The 18,135-nt window shown below is 38.9% G+C and overlaps 1 protein-coding gene across 1 annotated transcript in view; it reads left to right on the top strand.

The window, feature by feature from the left end:
* LOC136826604 (WD repeat-containing protein 3) overlaps positions 1–15,985 on the top strand; it is a 107,798-nt gene extending 91,813 nt beyond the window's left edge. Inside the window, exons 16-19 of the mRNA XM_067083841.1 lie at positions 10,199–10,436; positions 11,554–11,702; positions 12,540–12,762; positions 15,804–15,985. Of these exons, the coding sequence (XP_066939942.1) occupies positions 10,199–10,436; positions 11,554–11,702; positions 12,540–12,762; positions 15,804–15,968 (775 nt within the window). The 3' untranslated portion in view covers positions 15,969–15,985. The remainder of the gene's footprint in view (positions 1–10,198; positions 10,437–11,553; positions 11,703–12,539; positions 12,763–15,803) is intronic.
* The last annotated feature ends 2,150 nt before the right edge of the window (positions 15,986–18,135 follow it).

Below are 18,135 nucleotides of genomic sequence, written 5' to 3'. Positions count from 1 at the left end.
GAACTATCATAACTTGAGCATTACCTCTATTTGATAATTGTCTTTTCTTTATTATCCAACTTGTACTCATTTATGGGATATTTTAATTCTAAGGTAATATGCTTAGCTACAGGGTTTCGTGTATTCTAGCCTAATAAATGGCTAATCCGGTAAAATGGCTAATCCGGCACCCTCCAGGTCCCAGTGATGCTGGATTAGTGATGGTCAACCTGTACTGTATATTCACTCTGATTTAGAAATATATATAAAAAAATAAAACTAGTAATAAAATGAAATTTGTTAAAATACTCAAATTTGATACAGGTTTTAACAACAACTATCTTGAATTTAATGATAAAATTTATATAAAAAAAATAGGTACCCTATGGGTGCTAATTACAGGCCTAACATTTCTAATTTATATATATATTTCAATGAATCTAAAGTTTGCTAAATAATTCCTTAGAAGGTAGAATTAGATATGAAAATACATAGACATAGTTTGATAATCTAGTATTACTTAGTAAACGACATTTTATTTGATATTAGTTTGTAAAACTAGGATCTTCCTAGATATTGATTTGACAGTATTAATAACAAATTTATAACTAAAGTTTATGATAAAGAAAAAATTTTAATGTTGAAACACTTCAGACTGCCTACTTTTTATTGTATACACCACTGAATATGACTGTGGAGTTATATGCTGGCAGTTTCTTAGATTTGCAAATGTTTGTATGAATGGTGTGGATTTGGTTTCTTCTTGGCAACTGTTTGTTAATAAACTACTTGATAATAAATTTCAACATGAGTGCTTAAAAACTAATTACAAATTTTAATGTAAGAAGTCGCGTATCATACATGAATTAATTTTGATGTCAAGTTATACCATGTTACACCATTTGATTAACCCTCTGGTTAATAAATTTTTTGCTGTAAGTACTCTGATGACGCAATTTCTGCGTCATCAGTAAGTTATTTTTGGGGGAAATTCATAAAAAAAAAAAGGAGTCATCCGAAGAAAACGAGGACAGCACCATTGCCTGGGCAGATCTTGGACCTACAAGAAAATGTAAACAGGAAACCGATAGGTATCACGCATGCACCACAGTACTCCCCCAACTAAAGCACTGCACCTCCTAATTTGACTGAGTTCAGCACGTCTTTTTAGCACTCTCAGTTTTTTTGCTTTGTCATCATTTGTCTGCGTTTGTGAAGTGCTTTCGCTTTTGCTATTGTTATAAAAGTGTTTGCAAGTGATTGTTGAGTATTTTGAGTAATATTTCAAGTGTTTTTCGATTAGATAAATAGGAAGAATTTACTTTTTTTACATATATTTCTGTTTTCAACAACATTTCTGTCTTTCAGCTTCAATTGCTCAATTTTTTCTGGGAACACTTATTGCTTTTATGTGGGCTATTTATAGAAAATTTATTCAGCTTTCCATTGCAATTTTCACTCTTTTCTTAGCGTTATTCATTACCGAGTACTGTAATTACAAAAAATGTAAGCGAAAATATGAGCACTCAAGAACCCAGTCGAGCCGCGCAGTTTGGCCTAGGGTTTACAAGTGCGTGAATCATTTTTTGTGCGCCTGTTTGTGCATCTGTAAATAACTTCAGTGTGTATGTATTATATATCATTCGCACGGCCATTCTCTGTACTCTATTGTGCTGAACAGCAAAATGTAAAAATATCAACGTTTCTATATAAAAATCTTTAATGAACAATTGACTTTAAGTGAAAAAACAAAACTTACGTCTTTGAGCCTTATTTGCTCAATTATTTACTGGTAACACCTATTGATTTTAGGTAATATATATGTATATGAAATTTATTCAGCTTCCCATTGCAGTTTTAACTTTTTCTAGCATTATTTATTACCAAGTAATTATGAAAAATGTTAAAGTGTATATATATATATATATATATATATATATATATATATATATATATATATATATATATATATATATATATATATATATATATATATATATATATATATACACACATTGAACATTAGTTCACCATAATTTATGCATGCGTAGATAATTTTTTGTACCCCTGGTTGTGCATCTGTAAATAACTTCATTGTGCATGTATTATATATCATTCGAACGGCCATTCTTTGTACTTTATCATGCTGAACAGCAAAATGTAAAAATATCAACGTTTATATATAGTAATTGTTGCCGTATTTTTTTAGAAAAAGAAAAAAATTGTCCATAGTCTAACGATAATTTCTCAGTTTTATTCTAAAAACACATTTATCTTTATTTTTTGCGTTTTATAGGAAATTTTTTCAGCTTTCTAGTGCCACCTTTATTTTTTTTTATCTTTATTTCTTACTTAGATATGATATGAAACATCAACATAAGTAGGTTGGAAAATCTGGTAATTGCACTCCGTAAAAAATTTGCTCTTTTTAATCGGTAACAGCTAATTAGCAAACAAATTTATAGCAAAGTGATTGCTTTCACGTGAAATTTCAAACATTTCCACACAATTTACGTATAAAATAAACTCCTCAAACTTAATTATTATAGTTTTCATGATTATTTAAAAAAATATCTACTATTTTCCTTAAAAATTTCATGTTCATCATGTCTTTTTTATTATTTATTATTGCTGACATCTTAAAACAAACCAGAAACTATATCAGTTATAGTTTGGACGTATCGATTTTTACAAAGAAACTTTTCCACGCGAGCCCCACTCTTCCCTGCACGGCATAAGTCATGTACCGGGTAGCGCTAAGGGAACCCCCGTAAGTGCGAGAGGGTTAATTTTTCAAATGTCTAAGAAATTTATTATTAATGTTCTCTTATATATTTGATATATAACTACCTTAACTATTATGACTATTACTATTATTATATATGAGGATGTGGTTTGTATATACCAATGCAATATACTGTAGTAGTGGATATGATAGTGGTAGTTAACTACTGTATTTATAAAAATTTTTATAAACTTTAATTGTATTATTTAATGATGCACATATATTTAAACTTGTATTTACGTAATGTTTTTGTTACAGATGTATTGAGAAGTTGATTACTGCTCTATGTATTTACCCTGTAGTTTATAGAACTAGGTACAGTGATGGATGGTGCAAGACTTGTACATATATAGTGTATGTGCACCCTTGTACATTTGTGTCCAGCATTGTCTCTACTTTAATGCTTTCTATTATTTACTAGTATGAGTTTTGTGAAATTTTAAGGGTCCTTTTATTCTTCCTAATCTTGAATTGGTTCATTATACATAATTATTATTACAAGGTAACAAATTAGGTACTATTTATATGCCAAGGGGGTGGTTGTCATCCATTAAGTTAATTATTGTTAGTGATAGTATAAAATTTAGTATTGCTGGTAATATATCTCTATACATTAAAAAGGAAAAACAGTCATGCAAATAATAAGAGGAAATCTGTCTTCTCTTTTCTTTCCTATAACTACACTTCAAATGTACTCAGTGGAAGATACAAATACTGACTTGTGAACAGCAATAAATTTAATTTTCAAGAATAATAATAATTACTTTATGAAGGTTAATTTGTATACAATGAACATTATACTGTAAAGGCTTTGTGTGTGGGTGTGTGTGCATGTGTGTGTAATGGGGGGGGTTAAAATTACTACACTGTTTAGTGTTTTACAGTTGTTTGCAACTTACAAGTTTTGTTGAAAGGTTATCTTGCAAAAATGGTTATCTTGCAAAAATATTTCCCATTGGTATTCTTTAAAAGATATATTCACAGATTCATGCAAGTCAGTGTACTGGTCGCTTATTAATGTTTTTATAAAATATAGTATTGCAATACACTCCCTGAACACCTGAATTCGCCCTTAATCCCACTAGTGGGAATTTTAACAGCCAACATAACCAACGCTGCAGGTAAAATCTTGTCACTTGAGCTACCATAACAAACATTTGGCAATGCTGACACAGGTGTGCGCCAACACGCCCCATTTTCATCAATTGCTTTTTGTTCATGCTGCTGGAAGGTTGTTTCCTTCTGTAGTGCGAGGTTTCTGGATATCTTCAACATGGAACGTCTTCTGGATTTGGACTCGCTGGTTTCCCGTCTCGATTGTTCATCATGGACTTTTTCATCTTCTATTACTGCTCCATCGGCTTCGACGTTGACCTCGACTGCCCCTACGATGGTGGACGCTGGCACTCATTGCTTCTTCCTGCAAGAGACGGATAAGTACCGTGAGATACGATAGATATTCTGTCAGGTGTGTAGGAAGGTTAAGTGTGATGTGTAGACTCATTGTGATGAATGTTCCGATTGGAAGGCACAAGAGATGGAGGATTACATTCGTCATCGCAAGTCTTTGGCTAGTAAGGGCAGCTAACGTCAGTCAGATTCTTCGCTGCATCAAGTATCTCATGCTTTTGCTACAGATCAGTTGATGGATTTAACAAGTTCAGAGGTAGTCAAACAGATAGAGGATAGGATTGCAAGTAGTATGGAAAGTTTAATAGCTAGTCTTTTTAACATTTCTCAGATAAGGATAGTAGTAGTGTTAGGATGTCTAATCCTTCTTCCTTTTCAGCTCCCCTGCCTGTTCCAGAAACAGCCCTAACGGTTGCTGAGGGTAATGGAGAACTGCAGAGCATCCGAGTGGGTAGGTTCTCCGGCCCCCTTGACGCGGAGCAGGCAGTGAAGGATTCCCACCCAAACCCCCTTGTAGTATTGATAAATTTAATATTGATAGTCAGGATCAAGATCTAGGTGTGATAAAGGAGGATAGGTCTGGGTTAGGTAGTGAGGAAAGGGTAGTAAAGGTGCAGAGTCATTCTCCTGGACAGGTTCCAGTTTTGGGTTCGAGTTTTTTTTTTTTTTTGCTCCAGCAAAAGTTTTGCCTTGATCACTTCTTCTCGGTCTGGCTCAAAGTCTCAAGTCAATGTTTCAGTTCCGGTGGTGCAGAATCCTTCTGCTCTAACTCCTAATTCACTTCCGACTGTTCCTGAATCTTCTACTGTAGTTTCCCCCTTCTTTGTTTTTCTACTCCATGTAGTAAGGCAGATTCTGGTGTCCAGTAGTGTCCAGAATTCATGTCGGATATGTTTCAGGGTTATCGAGGGGGAGGGTGGATTCAGTGTACCTTTTGTCCCTTCGTTCTAAGGTTTCTTCTGGGTTATCTTTCGCTTCATCTCCTGCTCCCACATTCTCTGTCGCTCCTTTTTCAGTCTCCTCTTCGGTCTCCTCTTCTTCTGCTCCGGTCTTTCCTGCGGCTTCCGCATCTTCCGTTTTCCCTCGTTCAACTCTTGGAAATTTTCCTCTTCTCAGGTAAGCTTTTTTTATGTGTCTGCTGTTCCTCTGTCTCCTGCCTTTCCTTCCTCAGTACAGTTGGGTTAGCTGTCACTTCATTTCCTGCTCCCACATTCTCTGCTGCTCCTCTTTTCAGTCTTCTCTTCGGCCTCTTTTCCTCCAGTCTTTCCTGCGGCTTCCACATCTTCCGTTTTCCCTCGTTCATCGACTTTTGGCTTTCCTCTTCTCAGGTAACTTTTTTATACGTCGGCTATTCCTCTGTCTCCCACCTTTCCTTCCTCAGTACAGTCTTCTCCGATAGAAGGGGCTTCCGGACAGGTGATAACGCAGTTTCGGCAGAATTTGGCCGCATCCGTTTCATGTTCCATCCCTTTGGGTATGTGCAACCCCTTGCTTACGCTTCAAGCTGCTGTTCCGGTACTATCAGGTATTTCACGGGGTTTGCCTGTCGCTTCCAGTTCGGGTTTGCGCTCTGCGGTTTTGGCAGGGCTTGCGGTACCTTCTCTGAGTGGTCTATGGCTTTCATCGCCTGCATTTTCCATGGCAGTAACTCTGAGGGTAGCTTCTACCTCTTTCAGTCTCCCTCCTTCTTCTTCATCTTCTTCCGTCCCTCCACAAGTGGTTTCATTTGCGCATCCTCCCCCAGGGTTGAGCAATGTGGGTTTGACTACTCTCACTCGTCTTCCCCTTGGTAATAATGGGAAATCGGCTCCGGGTTTTCTTGGTTCAGCCTTCTCTTCTTCCTGGCGGGTTCAACTATGCGGATTCAGCTCCGGGCACCCGATTAGGTGTGGGTGTTGAGCATTCTGGTTAGGGTGATCCGCTTCATCGTTGTTTGGGTTTTGTTCAGTTCCTCCTCCTTCATCAGTCTTAGACCATTCGGACATTGTGGAACAGGATTCTTATCTGGAGGTGCAGGAGATTCCGGCGGGCTTAGAATGTCCTCTTGCCAGCAGTAACGATTACAGACACATGCTTGAGTATGTTACTTCTTCGTACCCTCAAGCAAGACCTCCAGACCTCCCGATTTTGTCAATTCAATCTGCTTTCTGAGGCCTTTATGGCCACTAAGCCAGCTCTTGCTTCTTTTTCGTGTTGGCTGGTTTGGTTCAATCAGGTTAGACAGGCTTTGGAGGAGGCGGACAGTCGTTTAGCGTTGGTAGTGGCTTCTAATAGACAGGACTCTTCTCTTCTCTCTCCTCACAAGAAGATTTACGCAGTTTGAAGTAATCCTTTGGCAGGTGTCAGGTGTCAACGAATCGGTTGAGGCAATCCTGTCTAGGTCTCTGGCGTCATCTCAGCTCATAGGGACTTCTCTTAGGGAAGCAGGTGCTTTGGAGGATGTGTTGCGTAATCAGACTGAGGCTCTTGTGCACTCTCTCTGGATGCTGTCAGGTTTACGATTGATTGATCCTTGTCTCCTCTCTAGAGGAGCTAGTAAGAGCGAGGGAATTCTTAAGGAATCTTTAACCCATTCAGGTAGGAGGATTCTCTCTCTCCTTTGAGGGTTTTCCCAACCCTGGAGAGGATCCAGTCGGTCCTTCAGCAGGTAGAAGGGTTCCTGTTCAATAGGGAACAGCCAGTACCAGCTTGGAGAAGCCTCTTAGGGAGAATGTCTCTCTCTTTCAATTCCAGGGTCTCGTCTCCGGATGCACTCTCTTCAGGTATGTCTCAGGAATCGCTGGGACCTCTGCAACGAGAATGCAAGTATAGTCGGCAGCGATTCATGCCTGTTGGATTGTCTGTGGTGGTCAGAAGTGCATCTGACACCGGGAATGTCTATCGACTCCCCTCTTCCCGACATTCATCTGTGCACAGATGCCTCAGATCAAGGTTGGGGAACAACCTTGGAGGAAACCCAGGCCTCGGGTCTCGGGGGGGGGTTCGGGAATGAGAGGAGTCCATAAATCTTCGGGAATCAAGGCTGTAAAGGAAGCCCTCAGTTGTTTTCAGTCCTAGTGCGCAACAGAGTAGTGGCTATGTTTAGCAACAGCATAACAGCATGGGTCGTATCTGAAGAACTCTAGGGGGTGGGGGACGGGATCACCAGAACTCAATACTATAGCACAGAGAGTCCTGAGAGGGTGCGAAAAACTAAAATTGTCTCTTCTTCTCCAATTTATATCGGAGAGTCTCAACGTACTAGCCAATTCGCTAAGTCGCTCCCGTCAGGTATTGGGGGGAGAGTGGACTTTGGCTCAAGAAGTAATATGTCAGGTTCTCCGGAAGTGGCCAGCAACTGCGGACTTATTCGCGACGTGATTAAACCATCATCTTCCGGTTTATTTCTCACCAATGGTGGTCCCCATGTTGATAGGCACCGATGTGACGTTACGAATTGGAATCACATGCGGGTGTATGCTTTTCCTCCATCTGGTCTCATTCATTGGGTAATAAGGAAATTGTGGGAGAGTGTCAAGATATCTATGACTCTAAAAGCTCCCTGCTGGCCCTAACGCACCTGGTTTCTGGAACTCCTAGAGCTCCTTATGGAAGTTCCGATGTCCCTACCCATGCGAAAGTTCTTCTCAAACAACCGCATTCTCACCATTGTCATCCAAACCCTCGTGTGGTGTACCTAGTTGCAGGACGACTGTAGAGAGAGCAGCTAGACAGTCTGGACTCCCTAAAGCTGTGGCTAGACAGCTTTCTTTCAGCTTGAGAAAGTCAACCCGTAAGCCTTACCAGGTTCAGCTAGACAAATTATAGAAGTTAGTGTCATAAGGAAGGTCTTTCCATCTTTAGACCTTCCATAGCCAAGTAGCTAAATTTCTTTTATTCCTTCGGAAAGTCAAGGGTCTTTCGTATTCGGCTATTGCTGACTACTGCTCAACGCTTAGTGGTACAATTAGTTTCCACCTTCCTAAAATCTCTAGTAGTAAGATAATCGATGATTTATTAGGTTCTTTTAAGATTGAACATCCTGTCTTGCCGACTCAGGCACCTCCGTGGGACTTGTCGGAAGTACTTCAGTATTTTTCTTGCGTTTTCCTGCCTTTGAACCCATTGAAGCTATAATGTTAAGACACTGACTAAGAATTTGCTTTTTCTTACGGCTTTAGCTTCAACTAGAAAGTTGGGCAAGCCTGAGGCAGTTTCTAGGTCGTGTTCCTATGCGAGAAATGATACATACGTATTTTTCTTTCTTCCGGAATTTATGGCGAAGGCAGTGTCAGAGGCTAAAACTCTGCCTAGTTCGTTTAAAGTTCTTTATCTGCAAGTGTTCGTTACCGGCCATCCAGCGGAAATGCCTTTTGTCCGGTGCAAGCATTGAAGTCTATTTATCAAAGGCTGAGAAACTCCATCCTCTTCCACATACACTTCTTGTCACTAAGTGGAATCCTTCCTGTCCGCTGTCAAAGAATGCCATTAGTTACTTTCGGAGGGGGGTGATTTCCCAGGCTTCTCTGGGTTCTCTTTGTCGTCTTCAGCTCTGTATTTCCCCGACCGCACAGTATTCGGAGTATGTCCACTTCATTAAGAGACGTTTGATTCGCCTCATCGCGTGTAGAGGCAAAGTCTACTATCTAGGTGCATTCAATTAGCTGAGGTGGTATTCACTTAGTGCGGAGGTTCGGAGGGTTATTCTCTTAGTCCACGTGTAGCAGCGAAGTCTATCACCTAGGGTGTGTTCATTTAGCTTAGGTGGTATTCACTTAGTGTCAAGATTCTTAGGTTAACCAGATAGAAGAATTCCTTTTAGTCTTTAGAATTCTTAGGCAACAGTGATAGTATAATCACATGAACTTAGGTTTAGTACGTTTTAAGTATCTTAGTCTTTGATAGTTTCCCTACGAGAGTCCAGGGGATGCTCTAGTAGGCTAGGCTCTTTCGTCGGCGCTGAGATACTTCTTTGCTTGTCGGTTGTCAGGCCTGATCCACAACCTACTGGCGGACGGTCAGCGGCTTGGCACACTGCTTCATTTCCCCCCCATACATGAGAGGCTCTGAATAGCCACATGGGAGGTTCATCGTACTCTTCCATACATGAGAAGTTCTGAAGAACCACATGGGAGGTCGATGACCGAGACAGTACGGACCTGACTGGCGATCAAAGTACTCTCCAGCATGTCTCGTCACCAAAATCATCGATTGATAAGGCGAGTGTATAACTGAATAGATATCCTATGCAGAGCAGATCGGTGAGCTGCCATCTCTGCGGTTGTAAAAAGGGGGTGTGCTGCAAACTTAGATGATTCTCCCGGTAGGACAGCGGCTCTGCACTCTGCCTCATTCTCCTCCATACATGAGAGGTTCTGAAGAGCCACATGGGAGGTCGACGGACCGAGAGTACTGACCTGACTGTCAATCAAAGTAATCTCTAACATGTCTCTTCACTGAAAGCATTGATTGATATGGTGAGTATATGACTAAACAGATATCTTATGCAGAGCAGACTGGTGAGCTACCATCTCTGCGGTTGTCAAAGGGGTGTGCAATAGAATTGATCCCTCCTCCACGTAAATGTTGTTAATCACCTTGAATAAAGCAAATGACGAAAATGGGGCGTGTTGGCGCACACCTGTGTCAGCGTTGCCAACCGTTTGTTATGGTAGCTCAAGTGACAAGATTTTACCTGCAGTATTGGTAATGCTGGCTGTTAAAATTCCCACTAGTGGGATGGGTAATTGAGAGTTGTTCGAGCTAGTGGGATTAAAGGCGAATTCAGGTGTTCAGGTAGGTATTACAATATCAGTTTTATCATGAAAACTTCATTTTATAGATGGTACTTCAATCCAAGCCTAAGTTCATTAAAATGGGTTAGGTTAGTCATGATTGGCAGTCAGGAAATTTTGTTAATTGCTTAAGGGGATAAACTGTCCTGGGAACTTTGGTGGTAAAAAATGGCAACTCTAGTTTAAATGCAATGAACAAGGTTATTTTGTAACTTGCATAGAATGAATCTTATGATTTTGAAATTTACAGATGTTTGGCCATATGCCCAAAAGGTGCTTGGGTTGTAACTGGTGGACAAGATCATTCTTTACGGTTATGGCAGCGTACAAATGAACCATTGATCCTTGAAGACGAAAGAGAAGAAGAGCGGAGAAGAGAGGAAGAAGAGAAAGGGGGAAATTTAGCAACTCAGAGACCATTAGTAGTAGGAGAAAACTCCTCTCAGGCAGTTCGGCCCTCTACAACAACTCATCATACTGAAAGAGCTGTGAGTAGAAATTTGTACATAATTTCATAGTTACATTATTCAACTCTTCATCTGAAGTTCTTATCACAATCCTGTTCAGTATTACCTTAATCCCTTATTTCTTAGGTATTACTGTATCATTACAGTTTTTAATTTCTACTTTGAATATGTTGTCATGGTGTTATATGTATGCAGTATAATGAACTTTTGAAATTGGTTGATATATTTGCTCTTTTGAAATTGGTTGAAACATTTGCTCTTTTTTATATATATGTACGTTATGTATAACTGAATCACAAAAATATGGAACGTGATGAATATATAAATAAAGATAAAATCCACGAAGGAAAGGGAAAACTGGAGTGCTGCGAGGCCTTTTGACTCTTTCATCCTTTACTTAGTAAAGGACGAAAGAGTCGAAAGGCCCTACAGCACTCTAGTGTTTCCCTTTCCTTCGTGGATTTTATCTTTATTTATGTACATGTTATGTATACTGTCTAGTTAGCTGTTTCATAGTGGTTGTGTGGGCTCCAGTGCTCACAGTACAGTTTGTTCCAGAATGACCTGCCAATCCATTCTATATACTGTACCCTATACACATTGAAAAAAAAAAAATATATATATATATATATGTATATATGTAGCACTATGTATTAAGTGAAGTACTGTACTGCATTGAATAAATTTTAATAAAAATACTGTACTAGAGAGAGAGAGAGAGTACTGCGTTGCACTATACAGTACACTACTATATAACATTTGAAAATAAAAAAAATTGTTGTAAACGGTACAAAGGTAACAGTAAACCAGTATCTAAGGATGGTAGACACAAATCCACTACCAATACTCTATGCTTGAAATATTGGTAAGGGCAGCACCTTGCTTATCAAACAATTAAATTACCAGCCAAGTCTTAGGAACAAAACTGTTATTAAATGAGGAATGTATGTACTTGAAGTATGTATTCCATTCCAGTGCCTGCTAGTTTGCTAAACATCTGAATTTAACAAATCTCCAAGCACACTGAATATAGTACAATGAGGAGAAAGTTTCTTTTCTTATTGCATACGATAAGAAATTGTTGGATTAAGCTAGCTCACTGTGTCCATAAAAGTTTTTAAATTATCTCTTTTAATAGGTGGATATGATCATAGAAGCATTGATTATCTACCGTGAGCAGCTGGAAGGAGGACCATCTGTCATACCACATCAGTTAATGATGCATGTATATCACACTTCAGATCCCCTGAAGTTTGTTTTGGAAGTACTAAGGAAAGTAAAGTCAAGGTAAGGAACACTATTGAATAATACATTAGTGTGATGAATTTTTGCCATTAAGTATTTATTAACCTCTTCAGTTTCCACAACACTAGATATGACACACTTGGGGCTTTACATCATATTTTGTACATAAAACAGTGTTCCTCAATATTTCAGAATCTGTCACAGTTCTTATAAATGCTTTTATCACCAAACCTACCCCAATATGTGATTTGTGGCCTTTAGTCAGCCAAATTCTATCTTAAGAAACCTGTGTATCAGTTATATTATTTTTATCTGTCATTACAGGGTTTTGTCATGTATAATACTCAAAAATACTTGTATGAGCTTCTTCCTGCCTGATCACAGAGTAGTAAGACATTTTAACAAATAAGATCCAGCTGCCAATGATTCATTGCCAACCTTTGCAAACAGTGTCAACTTTCATATCTCACATCTCAGACTTTGTAGTAATTTAAATGTGTGACTAACATTTTTTCTTGGACATTTCACTATGGCCACAATGCACTTCATTAAGAGTTCAATAAGCCAGTAGTTATTAACGTATAAATTTCCACTGCCATCAGCTTAGGGCATAAGAGTGATTGGGGATGGATGAATTGGCTATTGATGAAATTTATTGTATTAGAGAGGATTACTCAGCAGATGTTGAGGTTTATTGCGTTAAATGTTGGTAATCGGCCTATTTCAGTGGCACTATGCACAGGATGTGGTAAATTGGCAAGATTAAGTAGGTAGCACATTGATAAACATGAGTCACCATCATTCTGTCCTATATGTACAAAAATGTGATTTGTGGATTGATATGGTACAAATTATGCTTTTGTTTTATTTCTTATACAGTGAACTGGAAGAAGCAATCATCATGTTGCCCCTAGATCGTATTTTGGAACTCTTGGTTGTGCTGAAGAGTCTCTTAGAACGCAGTTGGGAAATTGAACTTGTTGGAAGGATTTTGGTTTTGGCTTGCAGGATAAACTTGCCCCAACTTATAGCTTCTGCTAAAGCAGCACCCATTATTCATGCTTTGGCAAGAATCTTACCTATGAAACTAAATAATTTGAAGGTAAGCAAGACATTTGTGTGTTAAGTAGAGGTGTTATATTCCCCATAATACCTCAAACAGATAATGATAGTACATGAGTTTTTATTTAGAGTTATTGTAGTATTATAGCTATTCTTCCTCAGTGCTGAGGGAACTTTACTCCTGAGTGCCTGTTTGCCATTATGATTATGATTTGCCCATCTCTCTCAGCTATTAATTCTTGAACTGCCTTTTGCCAGTCCCGCTATCAGCATGGCCTTGTGTAATGGAACATTCAGTGTCAGTAATCTGTTACTGCAATTCTTGTAGATTTCCAAGTTAGGGCTTGACCTTGGTTCTGAACTGCCTGTCTGGTTGTCCTTGCAATTCTCTTGTTGGATGTCACTTTTTTAGGACCCTTTGGGCCTTGTTTAAGATCACCTTGGGCTACTCTAAATTTGTTGGTGCCAATTATTAGTCCTCATATGGCCTCTTGTTTCCTCTTGATTGGTAGCCAGACTGACTCTTTGACATGTAGGATGCAGTTTTCATGCACTACCTTCCAAGGGTCTGTAGATGTATCCTCCATAACATGTGAGAGCTTTCCAAGCATGTCTTTGATGGACGGTGTTCATTGATCCTTCTGGCCCTCAATTGTTCTGGCATATAGACCATCAGGATAGCATTTGGTTGAGAATGTTTCTTCTTGGCTGTTGCAGTTCTATCTTGGACTTGTGCTGTGATATCCTATGGATAGGAATCTGGACTAAGATTAGATCTGGACTAAGGCCATGCTCCAATGATGTTTTTTCTTTGCTCTTTGATATTTAATAGATTTGCTCTCATTGCAGCCTGAAATTTATGACTATGGGGTTTCAGCAGTCATTTCACACTTCATTTTCCCCTGTCAGGCATTTAGCCATGAGGGTGTTTTTATCTGAATTTACTGCTTTATGCCAGTGGATGTCTATTTTTGGTCTTCAAAGGCAGACCCATTCCTTGTGAGAGTATCTAATGTCTGGAGATTATTCTGATGCATATCTTTAAGCATGGAAGCACTTCCCAACTCCCGTCTTCTTTCCTTCTGTGTGACTTCTAGCAGCTACTGTACATCTACCATCTTGCTTCATCCCCCTCTTAAATAGGATTCAGGCGTGGATAACTGGGGAGGGTTGGAGTCAGGAAGGGTATCTGTCTGTAAAACATCTGCCAAAACCAGTCATGGAATGTGGCATTCATGTTAGATACAGCTGGAGAAGGCTTGTTAAAAAAAAGTGACCCCTACTAGGGATTAAGTTGAGAAGAGGTATGTGATAAAGTATTTTAACAATAAAACAAGTTTTTGTACAAACCCATTCATCATAAACTCATATGCCTCCACCTTTACCTATTCTCTCTGACAGAGATTGGCCCAGTAGAATAAGGAGCATTGATAAGGACATGAAATAATAGGGAGTTAGCTGAGGTTGAGGGGTGGAATTGTTCCTTTTGAAACTTTTGCTGTTTACCTGGATGTGTCCCACACAGTTATAGGCTATTTTATGATGCACAGATTTATATAAAAATATGTTATATAATAACATAGGTCTTTATTACACAAAACATGGTATATGTAATAAAGACAGTGTTTTGGTTGAAGATGGGAGATGAATGGATTCTTAATTATGTAATTGTAATCCTGACCATCATGTTATATTACAAGTACACAATTAAGAATTTTTCCTTTTATCCAAAAATAATGCACACAAAGTGATGTTTGACCATAAAATCGGAAGATTTATTTTGTACTTGTCCTTATGGGGAACTGAATCTTACCTGTGGAAGTTTGAGAACCACTTGACTTTTTGTAATTGTGGAAATAACTTCACCCAATTAGCAGACCATAGTAGCAATCATGTACCAGGTTCATCCATATATTTTATAAACTTGAAACAATTGGATTGTGACAATAATACCTTATCATAGTTAGACACGGAACCTGCTAATAATTAAAAAGGCTTGGAACTCAGATTAACAGGATATCAGGATATACAGGAGCAGGAACAACATATCTCAATGTCATTTTGTGAATGGGACAACTTGAAGACAACAGATTATCAATGAAGCTTGTTTTTGAGTCCCCTGGCTGAGAAGAGGACTCAGTTTGCTCTTCAGATTTTTGCCACCGAAAGAAATTTTGTTCATAAGTAATGTGGACACAGGCAATACAAAAATCATGGTTCTTGTAGAAGGAGAACAGCAGACTAATTGGACGTAGAGCATAAAAAGTTAGATTGGTTCCATTCAAGATTAGGAGCTTTTTTTGGGTGTTTCCTCAGCCACAAGATACATAGAGTGCTCTTCCATAGAATACACAAGTGAAACTAGTCTACTTGATCCACTGCATAAATAAATGGTAATTCTCTGCCCCTTTATTTGATATGGTAATGAACAAATTTTACTCAGCAAGGTTTAAGTCTGAAGAGTATGCACAATGTCGTTCGTATTGTACAGACATCAAAAGCAGTACTGTGACTAGTATCTTGTATCTCATTTCATAAGTTTCCTGGCTAATTATCAGCTTGGGTAAGCTGGTTTGGTCAACATCCATTCTTCTGTTATGTCGTACTTATTGATTGGGATAACGTGACTTCTTTTTGTGACTGCTGAGTTTTCTCAAGGGCCACATTTACTTCCCTTGCCTTATGATGAATAGTGACCTTAAAACCAATTTTGTCAGTTCGTGGACTATGCTCTAGTCCCTTTTCCATGGCCTCCCAATCTTGGATTCAGTTTCATTTGCTTGTAGGCACTCTGAAGCACACTGTCTAGTGTTTATTTTCATTTTTACTTATGTATTTATTGATAATTATGTATGCTTACATGTTACAGAATATATGATTGTTTTGGAAGAAATTGTAAAGTTTCTGTGGAGATTCTTTGAGCTTATTAAAAGTGGCATTCATAAATGTTGTTTTGTTTTTGATTTTCATTTTTGGATAAAATTAATTGTCCATCACAGTATTGTGGAGGTTGATATTTTTTTCAGTAAGAAGATTTTACTTTTGGTTAACTTAATTTTACTGATGAGTTGCTATTTTCAGGACATGGTTGGCTTTAATCTTGCTGGATTACGCCATCTCTCAAATAGAATGGAGCAAAGGTCAGAAGATCAAATGTTTGCTGAAGCAGTAACAAAGGTAAAATCGAAATTACAGAAAAGGAAGAAAAAAGAGAGAGCTGTAAAAAGAGTACTTATGACAATATAATAAAACTTTTATTTTTCCATAATGATTCCTAACCATCACTGAAGCTTTATATTTGCTCAGCTTGGCAGTTTCATATGCCATGGGTACAAAATTGGGCCTCAGTTTATATGAATGATATAAACTTTCTTTCACTATTGTTTACATGGTAAGTCAAGACATGTTTGAATATTCAAGGCCTGTTAGTTTGAACCTTATTAACCATCGAGTAGGACATGCTGACATGTTGCTTTTTCAATACCGTAATGACAATACCACTGCTTGAACAACATTAAAAATGTTGGTACCTCAAAATTATAACTCCTTTCCAGGAGGGCTTTTAGTGCTGTCAGTGCACTTAGGGTTCTTTTGCAGTGTCCCTTTCATCCCTTTTACTGTACCTCTTTTCATATTCTCTTTCTTCCATCTTACTTTCCACCCTCTCCTAACAATTGATTAATAGTGCAACTGCGAGGTTTTCCTCCTGTTACACCTTTCAGACCTTTTTATTGTCAATTCCCCTTTCAGCACTGAATGACATCATAGGTTCCAGTGCTTGGCCTTTGGCCTAAATGCTGTATTCTATCTATCTCAACATCAAGATCAAGGTTATACTTTGTAATTTTTTTTTTTATGAATCTTCCCTTCTGTTAAAGGTAGCTTATATCTCTGTGCCATTAGGTGCGACCAGCATTCAAAATTAAAAACAAAATAACACATGGGTAACCCACAAGGACTGTCTCCGTAATCACCTGTTTCCCACCAGGTGGCTTTAGAATATTTACGATTGTCAGAATTCTTCACGCCATGTCTGTGGAGACGGTGTGAATCAGTGTTAGTAATAACGTTGGCTATTTCTCGCTGATTTTCTCCTGTACCTCTGCTTCGTATGTGGTTTAGGAGAAAAATAGTAGGTAATTGAGAAATTCTTATTATGGTTAGAAATTTGACAGTATGAATTAAGGCGAAGATCCCCCCCCCACCTTTTTTTTTTTTTTTCCCTTGTGAGAGAGGTGGTGTCTGAGCCTTGGCATCTGTCTGTAGCCTGCTCTCTGGACTGCCCTGGGTCCATTGGTGTTCTCCATAGACAGGGAACCATGGCATGTCTCAGGACCAAGGTCTGTACCTTTCACCACCTCTCTCAACCGTCTTCGGCTTCAATTCGATGCATTCTCCGAAGGAGTTATTTGGTAATTTAGCGCTCTTGTTCAACGGCTTAAGTATCATCTGTTTTGGATAGAGTTGTAGTGATGCATGAGAATTGGTAGAGTTATTTAGGGATACAGACGTATTACATTTACTTCTGTAGTTCTGAGTGAGCATCAATTCTTCTGTTATCATTTACTCACCCTGTATTGTTCTCCGAGCAGACAATAACCCTCCCCCTCTTCCCGAGTTTCTCCCCCCTCAATTGCCCCATATTTGTCACTTTGTAATGGCGGTTCTTCCTCTTCCCTCGCTTATTTATGTAGAGTGAATTAGTATGGTGATAGAACAGCTCTCACTTTTTGGCAGTTGCCTTGTAAGTGTTGTTCAGATGGCTCTGGCTGTTGTCATGGTTCCTTGGTGATGTTGTGCAAGACCCCTCTACCCTCCCCACCCAGCTGACCAGTACTTACTACCGGCATTCTGTGACATCATTGCTGACATTCCGTGGTATGTCACCACCTCTGTCATTTTCTGCCTCACCGTCATCATCCGTAGATTGCAGTTTTCTTCTGTCTTAGTTCTTCCTTTGGATTTTATAGGTTTCAACTGTGATTTGGTTGATTCTCCTTTAGTGTTTAGCAGTGCATAGCTCACATTTTCTGTTTTCACTTCCTTTTGCTGAAGATGAATTCATTGACTGGCACTCTTTAGTTTACCTCTACCTCTGCTTCTGTTAAAACAAGTAAGACGTTAACACTGATTATGGTACTGTGCATTATCATGAAAGTAGATCATTTGGGAAATGGATGAGCAGTAAAAAAATAAAGCTAGGAAGCTGTTTAGTGTTAAATAGGTTTGTCACATATTGACAGTACAATTGCACCAGTGGGTGGTCACTCACTCGCTGGATCTCTCAGCTAGATACTCTCCAGGCAAGAGGAACGTTGTGGCAGACAAGCTGAGGTGTCGGGGTCAAGGACAGAGTGGTCACTACATCAGGAGGTAGCGGAAAGGCTTTTTCATCTGTGGGGAAGGCCAACAG

The sequence above is a fragment of the Macrobrachium rosenbergii genome, chromosome 41 (genome assembly GCF_040412425.1).
Source record: "Macrobrachium rosenbergii isolate ZJJX-2024 chromosome 41, ASM4041242v1, whole genome shotgun sequence".
NCBI lineage: Eukaryota > Metazoa > Arthropoda > Malacostraca > Decapoda > Palaemonidae > Macrobrachium > Macrobrachium rosenbergii.
This window is presented reverse-complemented; position numbering and strand designations above follow the sequence as displayed.